The following is a 20,766-nucleotide window of genomic DNA, read 5'->3' as shown; positions in this document are numbered from 1 at the left end:
TTGGGGGAGAGCCATGGTACGTGGTCCAGGGACTCCAGACTCAAGTGAAAGGGGCTGGGGTACGTTGCAATATACTTGTTATATTCCATATGGTAAACTTGCATGTGTCATCTCATTTAACAGAGATCAATGGAGTCAGATTGCTGGGCAAAGGCATAAACAATGTAAGTGTTTATCATTTATAAATTCTATGGCTGAAATTTCATGGAACATTTTACTTTCTCCAATTTACTTTTAGTAACACTTAAATTGTTTTACAAGGTTTTTTGCATTCTTTTAAGATAAAAAAAATCATGACTGTCAACAGTATCAAATAAAATGTTTATTTCTCCAAAAATTAACCCCCCAGCAACATATTCCCAGGGTATAGGAGTATGATATTAAATGTAAAAAACAAATCTTTATATACATATACAATTATATAATAAATAGTACAATTAAATATACCCTATATAATAGTAGTAAACCATACATTACATATATAGATATATATACAAATGTTATACTAAATATACATATACAACATCTTAACTAGGTGAATGTGATATAACATGGTTTATAAAGCATGCATGAAAATTATATATTTAGCTACAGACGTTAAAGTGTATTGTGGACTTAAGCCATCTTTACCACATTTTATAATAATTAGGCATTGAAGCCCTGGCCATACAGATGTAACGTTCATGGCCAATCGTGTCATTAATAGGGCTATTCAATTGCCAAATGAAGGTTCTTCTGCAGCCATCCATTTTCTTGCAGCAGAGACTTTCGTCAAAGTCAGTAAACAAATAACATATAGAGAGGATCTATTCCTGGGGACTAAAAGGGTAATCTAATCCCTGTTGATTGAATACATTTCTTCGCTGTTTCCCAGAACCTTTTGTACCTTGAACAGGACCAAAGAAGATGCCAGAAATCAGATGATCCATGCCACATTTAGGGCATTTGTAATTTTCTCATACCCAATTTCCTGAGTTTCATAGGAATATAATAAACTCTATGTAATATATACAATTCAAGATAAATAATCCGTCCAGCCCCTTTGTTCCCAGAGCCACTGTAAACGATCATGTTCAGAATGGGAAGAAAGGTATTTATTTTCCAGGTCCTGGTGCCTCTGTTCCATTTGAGTCTCCAACTATTTGGAGATTTCTTTCGAGCCGATATTCTGTTACTTAGTGTGCCTCAAAGAGAAGCCTTAAAGGCATCCCATAACACAGGTGAGCGGATGGTATTTGTATTTACTTCAAAATAGCCCTCCCATTCTGTTATCATATCACTGCCCTAAACCATTATTGCAAACAAGAAGGGATTACATTTCCATAAATTGGCAACAACTTCTGGCTTAAGAGTTATACATATGATAAGGGTGAATGATCTGAGATGCCTCTAAGCAATAGTATCTCCTACTAAGGGAAGCAGGGTACTAAAGAGAAACTAGAGTCAAGTCAAACAGGGACAAAGTATATGGAACGCTGAGAGGCAAGAAAAATGTTCAGATTGTTTAAACCTAATTCTTCAGACATCAGTCAAACCGAGGTCAGATATCAGTTTGGCAAAGGCCGTGGGTATCAGTAGTGTGGGAGAATAATCCCTCCATCTATCTAGTCATTATCCATCACATTGTTAAAGTCTCCCACATAAAGCAGCGGAGTGCCTGGGGATAGAGCTATAAAGAGAAACTTTATGAGACAATCAGCCTTAGTTTTCCAGCAGATAAAAAGGAATTGTAAATAAAACATTAGTAGCTTGTATAAACCTAACACCTCCCACCCTGTATATCCATACCCAACTAGATATACTTAAAACCTTTAACATATAATCAAACAAAATCCTTTTCTCCCACTTCCAATTGGGAGACATTGAGGTATAGTGTAGGTGTGATAGGTGTGTGGAACTTTAAGAAAGTTGTTAGCTAGTTTAGCTCCTTCCCCTCTATAGGTTCCTTCCTGTTTATACTCCGCGTTTAGGGACGTTTTGGAGCTGCTATCAGACCCTGTTTAAGTTTTAATTTACTTTTCTGTATGTTTTACTTATTTTTTACTTGGAGGCTTTTGCCTCCTCTGTTCACTGAGCCGTATTGGCGGCTCCGTGGAGCAGCGGCTGTAGCTGCTGGTATCGGCAAGGGGGAGAGGATTAAAAGTGTTGATGAGGTGCCTCCTCTGCCGTGCCACGCATTCATCACAGGTTATCTCCTGGGAGCTGGCCACAGTCGGAGCAGTCTGTGCCCTGTGTCTTAAAGCAGTTGATGCTTCACCGTGCACAGTGCTGGGAGAGGGAAGTTAGGAAACCGCGGTGGGCTCACTGGGATGGCTGTCTAGAGACAGCCATTAGATTCCTTAGGGGGCTGGATCTGTGGGTCAGGTAGGGGTTACAGTATTAATATAAGCCCCTGCTAGGCACACTGGATTGATGGATGGGGCACTCTCTGCACTTTTTCCCTAGTGGTCTCTGACTCCTCGTGTGTAGACACCAGAACGAGGGCTGGCGGCTTTGGTGCAGGGTTTTGTTGTTGTATCAACCTCATTAGACAAAATGTTGGAATCCTCTACACCATCTTCCCCCTGTAGGTGCAAATAGGTGGCCGCGCCTCAGCTGGAAAATGTATCAAATTTTGACTGCTCTTCCCACGAGGAGGGTGAAGTGGTTGTGGAGTCGGAGGTAGAGAACTGCTCTTTTGTAGAGGAAGTTCCTCCTGGCCGTCAGGGGGTGGAAGAGTTGATACGGGCTGTGTGCCAGGAGTCAGTAGTCCCTGAGACTGCAGAGCCTTCTCTTTGCACAGCGGTCAAATAATTATTTTTGTTTTCCCTCTTCCTTCCATTTGGAGGATTTATTGGGTGAACTTTGGTTGTCCAGATGTCCCATTGGCTGCAGCCTTGTTACCCGTTCCCCCTGAGGTTCTCGCCAAATGGGAAGCACCTCCACTGATGGACACTCCAGTTGCGTGGTTGGCAAAGATTACTATTATGCCTCTTCGTAACGCAGCCACTTTTAAGGATGTTGTAGATTCTAAGGTTGAGGCCATCCTTAAGTACATTTTCTTGGCGGCTGGTGCATACTTGAGGGCAGCGTTGGCATCGGCTTGCGTTAACAAAGCTGTTGCGCTATGATTACAACAGCTTTTGGTGGGTTTGTTGGCCGGGAGACCATATTCTGGACTGCTTCCTTTGGTGGAACAGATTCAGAAAACTATGTACTACTTGCGAGAGGTGGGACTGATTGGGACAAGGATCTCTGCCTCTGCAGTCTCCACTCGTTCGGACCTTCTGGCTTCAGTCCTGGGAGGCTGATGTGGAGTCAAAAAAGGGTCTTGAAGTAATCCCTTATTCTGGGGGTGTTCTGTTTGGGCCTGAGGTTGACATCATTAACAGTAAGGTGACTGAAGGTCATACAGGGCATGCCTGGAGAAAAACAGGTCTATTCGATCCTTCGGGGAGTCAGTATTCCAGAGGTCAGTCGTCCACCCCCATGGGAGGTTTGCAGCATGGACATCAGCCTGGCCTGCTCGGTGTCCAGCTGTTAAGTTGGCAGACAAGCAGTCAGTGTGGCAGGCATTCTGCCAACAAACAATCTTCCGTGGTGGGAGCCCGTTTTCTTCTATAACGAAATCAGTGGTTTCAGTCTATCACAGATGCCTGGGTAAGGGAATTTATGGACTGAGGACACATTGTCGATCTTCTCGGTTACCATCCCAGACAGTTTATTTCATTAGGGCTACCTGAATGTCTGACAAAGTGACTGGCTCTGCGAGAGGTCATCAATTCCCTGACTTCTTTCAGAGTGGTTATTCCGGTGAAGGAATCTCAAAAAGGTTTGGGTTTTATTCCAGCCTGTTTCATGTTCAAAATCCCGATGGTTCGTTCAGGCTGATTCTGAATCTCAAATCTTAGAATACCCAGATGAGGGTGCCCAGATTCAGGATTGATTTCTTGTAGTCGGTGATTCACAGCATTGAACAGGCGGAGTTCAGGGTGATCCTCAACATCAAGGATGCCTATTTACATGCTCCCATCTGGGAGGGTTTTCAGTCCCTACTCAGTTTTGTGGTTCAATCAGCCCATTCCCAGTTCCGAGCTCTACCTTTTTGGTTTGGCCACAGGTCTTCATCAAGGTCATGGCTGTACTGTTGCAGTCCAGAGAGTTTTCAAACATTCCTGGATGATCTTCTAAAGGCAGGGTTCCTAGGGTACTCCTGTCCCGTATCCAGGTGATGACCCAGACCCTGGAGTCCCACATTTGGATCCTCAACCTCAAGAAGTCCAAATTGACTTTGATTCAATGAATTAAATTTTTGGCCTTCTGTTCAACACCCGCAAACAGCGGGTGTTCTGGCCTCGGGACAAGAATCAGGCCTTGAGGAAGATGAGATCTCTGTTGGCTGTCAAACAGACCTTTGTATACTTCTGCATGAAGGTTCTAGGCAAGATAGTATCGACTTTCGATGCAGTCCAGTTTGCTCAGTTTCTTGCACAGGAGTTTCAGATGGAACTCCTCTCAAAGTGAAACAGATCCCAACTGAACCTTTCCAGTCAGGTGTTTTGTCATTGTTCTTCTGTGCGTCAGTCGCTCCTTTGGTGGTTGCAGAAAGACAATCTCTGCAGGGGTCGCCTTTTCTTTATTCGGAATTGGACTTTGGTTACACTGGTTGCCAGTCTTTGGGGTTGGGGTTCAGTCTGTCTTCATGCCTGTTTTCACGGTCTTTGGCCTCTGGAGGAATCTAAACTTCTAATCAATGTATTGGAACTGCAACTGATATTCCAGGCTCTGATCAGCGTGGAACGTTTGCTGCAGAGAAGGGCAGTAAAAATACAGTCTGGCATATCTTAATTGCCAGGGCAGTACCAAGAGTTCTTTAGCCATGAGATGCACAAGATTTTTTAATGGGTCAAATCTCACATTTGGGTCGTCATGGCAATTTTTATAACTTTCTGAGTAGGCAGACTCTGCAGCTCAGCAAATGGTCCCTGCATCCGGAGGTGTTTCACGAGTTGGTGGACAGGTGGGGTGAACTGGACGTCGACATAATTGCGTTTCAGTTGAACCACAAGGTCCAGCTTTTCTGCTCCAGGGCAAGAGATCCTTTGCCTGTCTCAATAGATGCCATGTCGATCCCTTGGCAGTTCAGTCTAGTTTACCTGTTCCCACTGATAGCCATGCTTCCGAGGGTCTTAATGAAGGTAAAGAGAGAGTGTGTTTCTGGTCATTCTGTGGCAGTGAAATGGCACTGGTGGGCATGGTACACAGACGTTCTCTCCATGGCAGGCGGTTGGTCGTGGCATCTGCTGCTCCGGCCAGACCTGTTAAGTCCAGGACCTTTTTATTATCTTTGTTTAGAACATTTAGCTTTAACATGTGATTATTGAAGCCATGATCCTTCAAGCTAAGGGTTTGTCTGAGCGTGTGGTGCAAACTATGCTTCAGGCTCGGAAACTGGGTTCAGCCAAAATAAATCATTGTGTCTGGAGTATATATATATTTCCTGGTGTGGAAAGAAGGTGTATCCTACCTCTTCTTTTCGATTGTCCAGGTTACTTATGTTCTTGCAAGACTGGCTGGATGATGGTTTGCTCCATATTTAGCTTACGGATCAGGTGTTAGCTATTTTTGTTTTATTTCAAAGAGAGATGCCAGATGAACAAACATTCATACAGTGGGTGCTTCATGTTCAGCTTCCATATGTTCCTCTGGTAGTGCCTTGAGATTTAAACATGGTGTTGGAGGCTTTGCAGCATTCTCCTTTTGAACCCTTGGACACAGTGGATTTGAAGGTCCTAACGTGGAATACCTTATTAGCCATTTCTTCGGCTAGATTTTCAGCATTCTCCTGCAAGTCTCCTCCTCTTGTTTTTTTATGAGGATAGGGTGGTTCTTTGAACCAAGCCTTCCTCCCTTCTTAAAGTGGAGTCCAGATTCCATATAAATCAGGACATTATAATCCCAGCACTGACTAAATGTTTATCTTTGGAGGACGAGGTTTCTTTTTGTTCTCTGGATGTGGTCCGAGCTTTGCATACTGATGTGAAAAGGACACAAGATGTGTGCAAGTCTGAGGATCTTTTGATCCTCTACGATGCACAGGAAAGTCTAGTCAGTCTTTAAGGTGACTATTGCTCACTGGATTATGGCTGTAATCCATCAGGCATATGATGGGGCTGGGCAGCCTGGTCCAGATAATCTTAGGGTTTACTCCATGAGGTGGGTGAGTGCTTACTAGGCTGCATGGCATGGTGCCTCGACTGGGCAGCCTCTTGGTTCTCCATTCACACTTTTACTTGGTTTTACAGGTTTCAAGTGTTTGCGGTAGGGGATGCCAGTTTTAGGAAAAGGGTGCTTTGCGATGTTTCTCAGCTTGCCCAGTCGTGATGGTGGCTTTCGGATGTCGCCAATGTACCTGATGTCCCCCAATTGGATGTAGAAGAAAATAATATTTTTTTAAGTGTGTGTGTATGTATGTATGTGTATGTATGTATGTATGTATGTATGTATGTATGTATGTATGTATATATATATATATATATATATATATATATATATATATATATATATATATATATAGTGGCTGCAACACACGTCAGGGGAAAATGTCCATTTGTTGCGCTGGAGCCTTGCACTTCAAATTCATGACTCAATACATAATTCACAGTCAAGGTAAGGCTCACAGTAATGCGGATGGACTGTCTTGGCAGGAAGAGCTGGATCATCTCCGGAAACCCTAGGGTACTGCGGACCAGGAGCCAAATCGTCGGACATGGCATGCTGGTTGCCGCATAGATAGGGGGGGAGGGGTGTTACTGGATCACTGATAAATAACTTTTGGTTTAAATTTATTTAAAGGAAATAGCGCGGGGCGCTTATTTATATAAATTGCCAATGCACTTATTTTTAATATTGTGTATATTTTGAGATAGGAAATCGTTATTTCTGAGACCAGGGTAGAAAATGTGTTTTTTCGGTTTAGCCTCTATAGAGGAAATGCATTATGTCTGATGTATATATCCGATACAATGAGCCTTTTTTTTTTACCAAGCCTTTGGTGTATTGTGATATGGGGAAGTGGCTTGTTTTGTTTTTTTGTTGTTCTGTAGGAGTGTGTATTCGGCAACTGTCTGAAGTATTCATGCCAGTCAGACCTTTTGACTTGCTAGTGGGTCTCCTGCCTCTGAAATAAGAAATCACTGCGGCAGGAGGGGCGTATTTCGGAATAATGAAAGGGCACGGTGGCAAAGTAAGCCCAGCCAGTTCCCAGCAACGACAAACAGGGTGGCATAGGCGGTCCATCCTGTCACAATATATATAATATTTATTATAACATCCGTTTCTCTTAGTCCATTTGGGGACTTCGGGTGCCCACCCTTAATGGTCTAGTATTCCTGTTGTATGACATGTTGTGTATTTTGTTCAAGAGGTTGTTGTTTTTCTCTTTCTCAGTTGCTTCGCTCTTTATATGTCTCTTTTTGCATGGGGCTTAGTTAAACATAAACTGAAGCCTAAAAAGAAAGAGGGCGGGACTGAGCTAGGGCTGTGTATTAATGTTCCTAAACTGCCCGATGTCTATTCCCAGTACACTATACCACAAAGTACCTGGTGTCCTCAGTGGACCAAGAGAAATGTATAAAAATCCTATTATATCCCTGGAGGTGATGGAGTGGAAATTTCTAGCAATACCTAGCCGGCTCTACTACTATCCCCAGAGATTCCTAGGGGCAAATAATTAAATATGTACAGATACTTTTTTTTTTTCTTTTTTAAAACATACAGCACAGGTCTCTCCTAATAAAAATAAAACTGTTGAAATATATATCTCATTGTTTATGAAATTAAAGATAAAATAGTGATTAACTGAATTGTGTCAATATTATGACTGTTGGCAGTTTGGTGTATACATTTTGACTGTCAATTATTTTAACTGTCAACATTTCATACTCATCCCCACCAGGGAATGTGTCCGGATGATGACTGTATTGTTATGTGTGCCAGGTTCCTATAACGTGTGAGATGTCACTGTATATTTCTCCTTGCAGGAATGGGAGTATTTAGAAGGACACAAGGGTCTGTACAAGGACGTGATGATTGAGAATCACCGGCCCCTCACATCACTGGGTAAAGGAAGATTTTGTTACCAAACATTTGGTCCCATTGAGAAGTCGTAGAGATAAATTTGTCAGAGTGTTTGTCCAGGTGCTCAGCGATAAACACAGAAGGAAAACCAGGGAGTAAATGCATCAAAATGAGATTCTAACAAAAGGCCACTAATTGCAGTGGCATCAGAGCTTAAGGGTGACCCTCTCCTATTATCTGAAGACCCTGAGATTCCTCTTGATACTATCATGAGTAGTGGTAATGAAACACTATAATGTCTTTAGTCTAAGAGCGGTAGATGGGAGGACGAGGTGATGATGGGGGACTTGCTGACGAGTAATTCTGTAGAGTTTGGAAGATTCCTGGATGCTGTGGTGCGGGGGCCATGGCTTTGTTTTTGGTTAAAGCTGGAAGTCACAATCCCCTAGAATAATAATACATAAGGAATAGACAATGGGATTTATACTCTTTTTGTTTTTTTCATAGAATTAATGGTGATGGTTAATTAACATTTTATAAAGCTAACTACCATTAATTTTTTCTAACAGAACTACATAAAGATCCAACTGTTCTTATTAAGGAGGAATCGGTCTCATGTGAAGGAGGAAATCTCACTGACATTTATGCATGCACAGATCATATGCAATATGCATCTACTCATATTCAGGAGGAACCTGTATCATGTGAAGAAGGAAATTTTCCACACACTGATATTTATACACCCCCAGGTCCTACACAATATACATCTACTCATATTAAGGAAGAATCTGTATCATGTGAAGGAGGAAATTTTCCACACACTGATATTTATACACCCCCAGGTCCTACACAATATACATCTACTCATATTAAGGAAGAATCTGTATCATGTGAAGAAGGAAATTTTCCACACCCTGACATTTATACACCCACATATCATACACAATATACATCTACTCTTATTGAGGTGGAAATGGAATCTTCTTTCACTGGAGAACAAAGTTTTAATAACTTCAGCTATGTTAGTTACCAGAGGAAAAATGTGAATGATCTCAATATAGACAAATCTTGGTCTTGTTCTGAATGTGGGAAGTGTTTTACTAGGAAAAGAAACCTGCTTGTACATCAGAGGATTCACACAGGAGAGAAACCATATTCTTGCTCTGAATGTGGGAAATCATTTACTAGTAAATCACATTGCAATACACATCAGAAGATTCACACAGGAGAGAAACCATATTCATGCTCTGAATGTGGAAAATGCTTTACAACGAATTGGAAGCTTCTTAGTCATCAGAGATGTCACACAGTAAGTAAAAAACCTTTACCACACTCTTGCTCTGAGTGTGGTAAATGCTTTTCCTTTAAATCTCATCTTGTTGAACATCTGAGAATTCATACAGGAGAGAAACCTTATTCTTGCTCAGAGTGTGGTAAATGTTTTTCCTGTAAACCTTATCTTGTTGCGCATCAGAGAATTCATACAGGAGAGAAACCATGTTTCTGCTCAGTGTGTGGTAAATGCTTTTCCTTTAAATCAAATCTTTTTACACATCAGAGAATTCATACAGGAGAGAAACCATATTGTTGCTCAGTGTGTGGTAAATGTTTTTCCTTTAAAACAAATCTTGTTGCACATCAGAGAATTCATACAGGAGAGAAACCATATTCTTGCTCAGAGTGTGCTAAATCTTTTTCCTGTAAATCAAATCTTGTTGAACATCAGAGAACTCATACAGGAGAGAAACCTTATTCTTGCTCAGAATGTGGTAAATGTTTTTCCTGTAAGTCATTTCTTGTTGAACATCAAAAAAATCATACAGGAGAGAAACCTTATTCTTGCTCTGAATGTGGGAAATGTTTTAATCGGGAATCAAACTTTGTTAAACATCAGAAAATTCACACAGGTGAAAAACCATATTCTTGCTCTGAGTGTGGTAAAGCTTTTAATCAGAAATATAACCTTAATGTGCATCAGAGACTTCACACTGGAGAGAAACCGTATTCTTGCTCTGAATGTGGGAAACGTTTTAATCAGGAAACAAATCTTGTTAAACATCATAAAATTCACACAGGAGAAAAAACATATTCTTGCTCTGAATGTGGGAAATCATTTAATAGTAAATCACAGTGCAATAGACATCAGACAATTCACACAGGAGAGAAACCATATTCATGCTCGGAGTGTGGTAAATGTTTCTCCTTTAAATCAAATCTTGTAGCACATCAGAGAATTCATACAGGAGAGAAACCTTATTCTTGCTCTGAGTGTGGTAAATGTTTTTCCTGTAAATCAAATCTTGTTGCACATCAGAGAATTCATACAGGAGAGAAACCTTATTCTTGCTCAGAGTGCGGTAAATGTTTTTCCTGTAAATCATATCTTGTAGCACATCAGAGAAATCATACAGGAGAGAAACCTTATTCTTGTTCTGAATGTGGAAAAGCTTTTAGCCAGAAACATAACCTTTATGTGCATCAGAAACTTCACACAGGAGAGAATCCTTATTCTTGCTCTGAATGTGGGAAATGTTTTAATCGGGAATCAAACCTTGTTAAACATCAGAAAATTCACACAGGTGAAAAACCACATGCTTGCTCTGAGTGTGGAAAAGCTTTTAGCCAGAAATATAACCTTTATGTGCATCAGAGACTTCACACAGCAGAGAAACCTTATTCTTGCTCTGAATGTGGGAAATGTTTTAATCAGGAATCAAACCTTGTTAAACATCATATAATTCACACGGGAGAAAAAACATATTCTTGCTCTGAGTGTGGTAAAACTTTTAATAGTAAATCACAGTGTAATAGACATCAGAGAATTCACACGGGAGAGAAACCTTATTCTTGCTCTGAGTGTGGAAAATATTTATCCTCTAAATCAAATCTTGTTGAACATCAGAGAATTCATACAGGAGAGAAACCATATTCTTGCTCTGAATGTGGGAAATCATTTAATAGTAAATCAGATTGCAATAAACATCAGAGAATTCACACAGGAGAGAAACCATATTATTGCTCCGAGTGTGGTAAATGTTTTTACTCTAAATCAAATCTTGTTGCACATCAGAGAACTCATACAGGAGAGAAACCATATTCTTGCTCAGTGTGTAGTAAAAGTTTTTCCTCTAAATCAAATCTTGTTGAACATCAGAGAAATCATACAGGAGAGAAACCTTATTCTTGCTCTGAATGTGGGAAATGTTTTAATTGGGAATCATCCCTTGTTACACATCAGAAAATTCACTCAGTTGAAAAAGCATATTCTTGCTCTGAATGTGGGAAATGTTTTAATCGGGAATCAACCCTTGTTACACATCAGAAAATTCACACAGGTGAAAAACCATATTCTTGCTCTGAGTGTGGTAAAACTTTTAACAAGAAACATAACCTTTATGTGCATCAGAGACTTCACACAGCAGAGAAACCTTATTCTTGCTCTGAATGTGGGAAAAGTTTTACAAATAAAGCATCCTTAATTAAACATCAGAGAAATCACAAGTGAAAGGCCATTAATTTGCTAAGAGTGTGGGAAAAGTTTTAACCAGAAATTAAACTTTTTCTACTTCAGAAAATTCACACATGAGTATACCTATATTTGTGTTCTGAGTTGGGGAAATGTTTATGCAGAAAATCAATCTTTGTTGTGCATCAAAATGTGGGAGATTGCTTGCTAGTAAAGCACTTTCCTTTGCATCAGAGAGGTCACACTGGAGAGAAACGGTAGTCTTTCTCTGATACGGGAATGTTTTGTGAGTTAAATCTGTCCCGACATCTATAGTTCTATTTATGATGTGGCTTTTCAAAAATCTTAAACCTTAAATTACAGTTGCTTTAAGATTGGGTTGCCAACATTTATACAGAGATATGTACAGGTTCCTGTACCCTGACAGACCTTGAGATGTTTAACATTACAATTACATTTGCTCTGCAGCTTAGCAAAAGCTATTCTTCTCGTTCATCAACCATTTTCTGGCTGATTACAGTGTCCTGAGTGTTGGAAAGTTACTCCCCTCATAGTCACCACTTTTTATTAAAATATCCTACATTCTGGGAAGCTGCTGAAACTTTTAAAAATGTATTTGTAAATGCCATATTTTGGGTTTAGTTATCTTTCAAGTGCAGAACATTTATTTCTCATATATTGATGAGTTGAATATAATTATGCAGTAAAACAGTAGTACAGACTGATGGTACATTAAACATAAGATATTTAGGGGAGTTGGGAGGTGGTTTATTAAAATACCCTCGCTGTAGTGAAGGTACAATGGGTACTGGGACATATGAAGGACTATTTTATGGAAGGTAAGTCCACAGCCATGGCTGGAGTGGGATTGGCGTGCAGGAAAAACTGTTCAGGCAGCTCCACACTATGCATAGGATGGTGTATGGGGTCCATCCCTTTATACCCCAAGTATATCAAATGTCCCCCATTTAAGGATTTAATGTATGTACAAACTTAATGCTGCTCCATTTAGTAGCATTGGACTAGCCTGTCACTTAGACAATTCAACTACATCCCTTCAGTGTCAAAACTCTATGCTTTGGTTGTGTCTCCCATTTTGTCCATGAATGTGAACTTATCCAAGAAAACAGTCCTCCATGAGACCTGCTACTAATTGTATGTTTAATACCGTGAAAGCATCTCAGTAAATGCCCTGCCAACTGTTCTGTGCTTTTATCTGTCAGCAAAACAGCCTTGTGAATCCTTAACAGTTATATACCTGTATTAAACTGCTCTATATGACATAAAATTTGCATGGAAAACCTGACCAATGATGAAGAGAATATAAATAAACACATTTGTAATCTACTTACACATCATAATTCATGCAGGTGATAAACCCTGTTCTTATATACATGTGCAGAATGTGGGATGTTTTACCTGTAGTTCAGCAATTGTTTTACATCAGAGATTGCACATATTTATGCTCCTAATGAGAAATGTTCTGTGAACAATCCCAAACTATGTACACGAGAAAATCCACAGGTAGAAAATGTTTGTTATTATAGAGATATAGCTTAATGTCAAAGGTTTTCTCTGTTAAAAATTGATACATTGAATAAAACATTACATTTAAGTTGATTCATCTGCTCTTCCTGATCTCATTTACTACATGCAACTCACAGCATATCAGTGTATACGTTATATGCTGTATACGGCTGGTTGTAGAAAACTTCTTGCAAAGTTGTTCTCTGTCTCTGGATAGGGTGAGGGATACAACATTATATGAATCTGACGGTATAAAATATGAAGTACGTGGCATATAGAGACTGATTTAGAGTTGAAAGTAAGTGCATTTGTGCATTGTAAAGAAGCATCTTGCGGCAAAGTTAATGCACTGTGCATAACTTGCGTCTGTATTTTGAGTTGTTCGTATCTTACACTTACGGCCCCTAGCACTTGAAGAGGCGGTTTAGGTGCATTAACGTGCAAGTGCAGTACTGTAAGGATGTGGAGTCACAAATGGAGCACATCCTTTGAGTTATATAGATCTTGAAATTAATTAGGTACAAGGTGTACATTTTGCACCTACACAAACTAGATGCAAGTTTTGAAGATGGTTGACCCCTCTTTGCTCCAGACACTTCAATACAACCCAAAATACAGCCGAGGACACGTAAGTGTGCATGTATGTGTTGTATGTCATATGCCAACAGGTCATTTTTATGTTCAGCAATAAAACAAACTAATATAGATTCTCTCTTGGAATTTGTCTATATTAGCTGATGACGTTGAGCTGTGCAGGATTATTAGCATAGAGCAAAATAGTGTCTTGGTACAAGGAAAGGAGACAAAATTGCATACCAAGCCGTGAAATGGCAGATGAAATATAGTACAGATAAATACTGTATAAGGTTATAGATCTCAGCTGTAGTGATTATTTTGCTACTTATTTTTACAACACCTGAGCAGTGTACCCAGGGACTAATGGAGACATCTCCCTCCCCAGATACAAATTACAGGTCTGTGCTTTAGCCTTCTGTTCCTGCCTCCAGTACCTTAATTATTTTCACACCAAGGCAAATATTTGAATAAAGAATATATATTTTAGGAACCGTAAGCATTTTACCATAATATGGAAGGGGAAAGCTATACCACACATAGCATACTCACTGAGCCAATCTCTGGGGTATCCTTGTGTACAGTTAGTTTGATCAAGAGTTAGTTTACTCCTACTACCAGCAAGGTACTGGCTCTGTTCAAGTGTCACGCGAGGTTTGGCAGTGACCCAGCGTCACCAGGCTCAGAGAACTTAACTATGAAGAAAGTGGATATTGGAATCTCACAGTCCTCTTTGATGATTTCTGCCAGAAATTATAACCCTGAGGTCTCCGGGTGCCATCTTATCACTGTTCCAATTCCCACATTAGCAGGTTCTGGGTAAAGGGGACAGTTTTCTCTCATGACCAAAAAAAAGGAAGAAAATATACAGCTAGGTCTTGAAATGTTTGGACAGTGACACAATTGTCATAATTCTTGCTCTATACACCACCATAGTGGATTTATAATTAAACAATGGAGATGCAATTGAAGGGCAGACTCATCTTTAATTGAAGGGATTGAACAAAAATATATGAAACGTCTAGGAATTGCAAACATTTTTATACACAGTCCCCTATGTTCATGGACTCAAATATAATTGGACAAATTAACATATTCATAAATAATATGTTAATTTTTAATAGTTTGTCATAAGTCCTTTGCAGGCAATGACTACCGGATGTCTGGAACCCATGGACATCACCAAATGCTGGGTTTCCTCATTTGTTATGCTTTGCCAGGCCTTTACTGCGTTGTTCTTTGTCTTCAAGTGAAATGCAATCTCGATCGGGTTGAGATCAGGTGATTGACTCGGCCATTACAGTATATTCCACTTCTTTGTCTTAAAAAAACTCCTGGGTTGCCTTCACAGTAAGTTTTGGGTCATTGTCCATCTGTTCTGTGAAACGCCGTCCAATCAACATTGCTGAATCTGAACATACAATATATAACTACACATCAGAATTCATCCGACTGCTTCTGTCTTCTTCACATCATGAGCTCTAGTGAGTCAGTGCCATTGGAAGCCATACATGTCCATGTCATGACACTGTGAAGGAAATAATAGAAGCTGAAAATAAAATAGATACCTGAAGATAAGATAATGGTAGAAATAGATTTTTTTTTTATATCCATATATTTAAATGTACTGTAGACACAAACGTATATCTAATAGTTTCCCTTTAAGAAGGTAAGTGTTGAAATAGTCAAACATAAGCTTTGATTCAATGCACTTCCTAAACTTAAGCTTGGTAATAGATATACACTCCTACAGAGTAAAAGGTTTTGGAGTGTAGATGAAGATTTTTAACACTAAACCCAACACCAAAGTAGGATGGCCCGATGAAGAGATTAGGCCTAAGAGAAAATATAAATATCTTATCACCTCTAAAAGGAAGGCTCCTAGACGGAGAGGTAACCAGGATAGATATAAGAAACAAAACGGCGGAATTACTAGAATCCTTTGATGACCGTAGGAAGTTTGGTATCTTCAATTTATCTGATTACAAACTTACGAATTTTGAAATTAAATTATTCAGTCGAGGATTATCTTTTGCTGCCACTAACCAAATGATTTTCAACTCTTCATTGATTTGAATAAATATATAAGGAGATTAACGTTAAAACGTCACTTTTTAAAAAAACAAAATGTAGTTAGACATATTGAACTCAAATCATCTAAATCAACATTTTTTCCTGTAGAATCTAAGGGTGGTAATCTTGAAGTTTATTATCAACTGGTAAAAATGACATTTTTGATGAGAAAAATAATATTAGATATAGGAAAAACATCTCAATACATGAGAAACAAGCTCTTGATTATCTTATAAAGAATGAGAAGATTGTTGTTAAGCAAGCTGACAAGGGGGGGTAGTTATTTTAAATAGGACTGATTATGTTCTGGAGGCTAAAAGATTATTGAGTGATAAAGAATCTTATAAGGTCTTAGATGGAGATCCAACCATATCCTTCATCTTTGATTTGAAAATTATTTTGCAAAAGGCTCTAAAAGATGGTGTTCTTAATTTAGATGAATATTTATATTTATTACAGGAATCCCAGACTATTCTGATTTTTTACTATCTTCCCAAGGTGCATAAATGTTTAAAAAAGCCCCCTGGTAGACCTATAATAGTAGAGATAGATTCCCTTATATCACGAGCCTCGCATTATGTTTTCTAAAAAAATGTGTTGTAAATTTATTAAAGGATACAACTTCCTTGCTACAGCTATTGGAAGCAGTTGAATGGAAAGACGCATATAAATTGATTACTATAGATGTACAAGCACTATATATCTATAAATCATGATAAAGGACTAGAAGCAGACTTTTTTGGAATTGGTGATCTAGAAGATAGTCATAAATTATCTGTAATCTGGTTGCCTTTATACTCTCACATAATTATTTTAAATGTTTAGATATATTTTACCTCCAAACTTGTGGGACAGCAATGGGTACCAATTTTCCACCGTCCTTTGCTAATTTGTACATGGGCAAGAGGAAAGCAGATCCCTTTTTAGAGCATATTGTTTTATATTGTATATTTATGGATGACATTTTAATTACTTGGAATTGGTCTACAGATTTTTAAAAAAAATGATATAGGAGATAATCATTACAACCTCAAATTTACTTCTAATATGGGAGAGACAAGTGTTTAATTTTTAGATTTGATCTTGGAAATAAAAGGTGAAATTGAGACAAAGACGTTTATTAAAAATGTGGATATTAAGAGTTATTTACACTATGGTAGTAATCATTTACCAAATGTAAAAATAACATTCCCCTCTCACAATTCAGTAGGATAAAACGCAACTTGACCTATTTGTAGATAGGTTCAGGGAGAGGAAGTGCCCTGAACCTATATTATATGGAGCTCTGAAAAACTAATGAAATGGAGAGAAAAGATCTCCTGTTTTATAAGAACAAGGATAATAAGAGGAATATGATTCCATTAAAATGAATGTCCTCCCCAGACTATTTTACCTCTTCCAGACCCTACCTATATGTGTTCCCCCTTTTGTCTTTAAGCTTCTACAGTTTCAGGTCTCTCACTTCCCCTGGTCAGGAAAGCATCCTCCAGTTCGATTCCATATTCTTCGGAGGTCTATACAGGGTGGGGGTTCGGGTATCCCCGATTTCCGTCGCTATTACCTCTCCGCTCAGCTCACACAGTGTGTACTATGGTGTGGTTCTGATGATAACAGAGTTGGACTCGTATTGAGGCTGAGAGTCTGGAAATGCTTTCAGCCTGTTCTCTCCTCTGGCTCCCAAGGGCTTGGCGACGAAAACTCCCTTTTTCACCCAGTCATCTTGCATCTTGGTGAAACTTTACTAGACGAAGAATGATCTGAAATTTATGAACACGCAGCCTCTAGTTTGATTTTTGTCAAAATAAAAGAAAATGTTTAGAAGGTGATGTACCGGTGGTACTATGTACCCTCGGGTCTCCATAAGATCATTGCGGACTCTTCTGATTGGTGTTGGCGGGGTTGCTCGCAGGAGGGCACCTTCTTCCATATCTGGTGGGGGTGCCCAAAGCTTACTCACTTTTGGTCTGAGGTTAAGCAATTAATTCAGTCAATCTTTCAGATTGATATCCCTCTGGAGCCCAAATTTTTTCTTCTAACCTTGGGAGCACCCTCTGTGACCCGTCATCAGAATGTCATGATTCACAGCAGGGAATATGGTTCCTAGGTTTGTCATGCAGAAATACAGATCTAGGTAGGGGGACTCAGTGAGCATAGATCTTGTAGATTAGTCACTCTGAACAGCTGAGCTGAGATGCTGGAAAGGATGGTAAACTCTGTGACCTGATATCCAGTAATAAGCAGAGCTGAGTCAGATATGCAGAAATACAGGAACCGGTAGGAGAGCTCTGTGAGCTGAGAACTGTAGATTAGATACTCTGGAGCAGCTGAGCTGAGGTGCTGAAAGGGATGGTAACTGTGAGTTGATATCCAGGAATGAGCAGCTGAGTCAGTCATGCAGAGATACAGGAGCAGGTAAGCTGGAGCCAGGTAGGCAAGTCTTCACACAGGGCTGACAAACAAAAACAAGCAACTGAGTGTTGGCCCAGGTGCCTTAAATAGTGAGGTAATGACAGGCTGGACGAATGGGAGCAGAGAGGAGGAGTTCTATCTGACAGGACGGATTTGCGCATATGCAGATCCGGAATTATTATTATTATTATTATTATTATTATCCTTTATTTGTTAGGCGTCACAAGGTTTCCGCGGCGCTGTACACCATACAAACAGTACACTATACAGGGTGAAACAGCACAAAACAATAAACAAAAATACCAGTACTTCAGAAACTCCAGACAAGTTCAGCAATAAACATGGAGCAGAAGAACAGGTGAGGAGACAGGAGGGAAGACGGCCCTGCTCATTTGAGCTTACATCCTAAGGGAGGGAAAACAGAAAGACACAAGGGGAGCCAGAAGAGGCAGAGGGGAGAGCGAGTGGAGGTGAAGGGGTTAAGTGGATGGTCGGTAGGCTTTAAGGAAGAGGTGGGTTTTCAGTGCACGTTTGAAGGAGCACAGAGTAGGAGAGAGGCGGATGGAACGAGGGAGGTCATTCCAGTGAAGGGGGGCGGCACGGGAAAAGTCTTGGATTCTGGAGTGGGAAGAGGTGATAAGAGTGGAGGAGAGTCGGCGATAATTGGCTGAGCGCAGGGAGCGAGCAGGAGTGTGAATGGAGAGGAGGTTAGAGATATAGGGGGCAGTAGAGTGGGAGAGAGCCTTGTAAGTGGTGGTGAGGAGTTTGAAAAGGATTCTGTAGGGGAAGGGGAGCCAGTGTAATGCAAGGCAGAGAGGGGAGGCAGATGAGGAGCGGCGTGAGAGAAAGATGAGTCTAGCAGCCGCGTTGAGTACAGAGCGGAGGGGGGAGAGATGGGAGTAGGGGAGGCCGGTGAGGAGGAGGTTGCAGTAATCCAGGCGGGAGATGATGAGTGCGTGTATGATGGTCTTGGTGGCATCCTGGGAGAGAAAGGGACGGATGCGGGCAATGTTGCGTAGTTGGAAGCGACAGGCTTGGGCAAGTGAGTGAATGTGGGGGGCGAAAGAGAGAGAGGAGTCAAGGGTGACCCCCAGGCAGCGGAGTTGGGTGACAGAGGAGACGGTGGTGTTGTTGATGACAATAGAGAGGTCGTGGTGGGAAGGGAGTCTGGACGGAGGAAAGACAATGAGTTCCGTTTTCGAGATATTGATTTTGAGAAAGCGCACGGACATCCAGGAGGAGATGGCGGTGAGGGAGTCAGACACGCGAGAGAGGACAGCGGAAGAAAGGTCAGGAGAAGAGAAGTAGAGTTGAATGTCGTCAGCATACAGGTGATACTGAAGACCGAAGGAGGAGATGAGAGCACCAAGGGAGGAAGTGTAGAGTTGAATGTCGTCAGCATACAGGTGATACTGAAGACCGAAGGAGGAGATGAGAGCACCAAGGGAGGAAGTGTAGAGCGAAAAAAGTAGAGGGCCAAGAACAGAGCCCTGCGGGACACCAACAGGGAGAGGGTAGGGGGGGGAGGAAGAGCCGGAAGTGGATACAGAGAAGGAGCGGTTAGCGAGGTAAGAGGTGAACCAGGTATGGACAGATCCGGAGAGGCCAAGAGAGAGAAGAGTTTGGAGCAGGAGGGGGTGGTCCACAGTGTCAAAGGCTGCAGAGAGGTCGAGGAGGATAAGAAGGGAGAAGTGACCCTTGGATTTGGCCAATAGGAGGTCATTAGTAACCTTGGCCAGGGCAGTTTCGGTGGAGTGGAGAGGACGGTAGCCGGATTGGAGGGGTTCCAGGAGGGAAAAGTCGGAGAGGTGACTGGCGAGGCGGCTGCAGACAATCCGCTCAAGTAGTTTGGAGGCAAAGGGGAGGAGTGAGATAGGGCGATAATTGGCGAGAGAGGTGGGGTCAAGATTAGGTTTTTTAATGATGGGAGAGATAAGGGCGTGTTTAAAAGAGGAGGGGACTACACCGGAGGAGAGAGATAAGTTGAAGAGGTGAGCGAGGTAGGAGCAGACAGTGGGAGAAAGAGAGCGAAGGAGGTGGGATGGGATGGGATCAAGAGGACAGGTAGAGGGAGGAGAGGAGAGGATGAGGGAGCGAACTTCTTCCCCAGTTGTGGGACGAAAGGAGCTCCAGAGTTGGTTGTTGGAGGGAGGTGAGGCGGTGTGGGTGGTAGGAGAGGGGGAGGAGGAGGTCTTAAGTCGGTTGGCCTCAATTTTGGAAGAGAAAAAGGTGGCAAAGTCAGTAGCAGAGAGGGAGAGCGGGACAGGAGGGGGGGGAGAGAGGAGGGAGTTGAAAGTGGCGAAGAGGCTGCAGGGGTTGGAGGACTAGGAAGAAATGAGGGATTTGAAAAAGAATTGTTTAGCGAGGGAGAGGGCGGAGCAGAAAGAGGAGAGGATGAATTTATAGTGAAGGAAGTCGGCCAGGGAACGAGATTTTCTCCAGAGGTGTTCAGCAGTGCGAGAGCACCTTTGGAGGAAGCGGGTGAGTTTGGAGTGCCAGGGTTGAGGAATGAGGCGGCGACGGCGGATAGCAGAGGCCGAGGCGACACCATCCAGGGCAGTGGAGATGGAGAGGTTGTAGAGAGAGGACGCCTGGTCAGGACAGGCCAGGGAGGGGAGGGTAGATAGGAGAGACTCAAGAGGAGGAGGAGATGGTGTCAA

General features: G+C 41.3%; 1 protein-coding gene across 6 annotated transcripts in view; it reads left to right on the top strand.

The window, feature by feature from the left end:
• LOC142159781 (uncharacterized) overlaps nt 1-20,766 on the top strand; it is a 325,690-nt gene that overhangs the window by 21,102 nt on the left and 283,822 nt on the right. For 2 of the 6 annotated variants that reach the window (XM_075214497.1, XM_075214496.1), the window contains exons 4-5: nt 8,022-8,100; nt 8,628-12,871. The exons of 3 other annotated variants lie outside the window; for them this stretch is intronic. In XM_075214497.1, the coding sequence (XP_075070598.1) occupies nt 8,022-8,100; nt 8,628-11,563 (3,015 nt within the window). In that variant the 3' untranslated portion in view covers nt 11,564-12,871. Of the gene's footprint in view, nt 1-109; nt 165-8,021; nt 8,101-8,627; nt 12,872-20,766 lie in introns of those variants that run through there. One more of the 6 variants, XM_075214498.1, reaches the window with a different exon arrangement.

The sequence above is a fragment of the Mixophyes fleayi genome, chromosome 6, assembly GCF_038048845.1.
Source record: "Mixophyes fleayi isolate aMixFle1 chromosome 6, aMixFle1.hap1, whole genome shotgun sequence".
Lineage (NCBI taxonomy): Eukaryota > Metazoa > Chordata > Amphibia > Anura > Limnodynastidae > Mixophyes > Mixophyes fleayi.
This window is presented reverse-complemented; position numbering and strand designations above follow the sequence as displayed.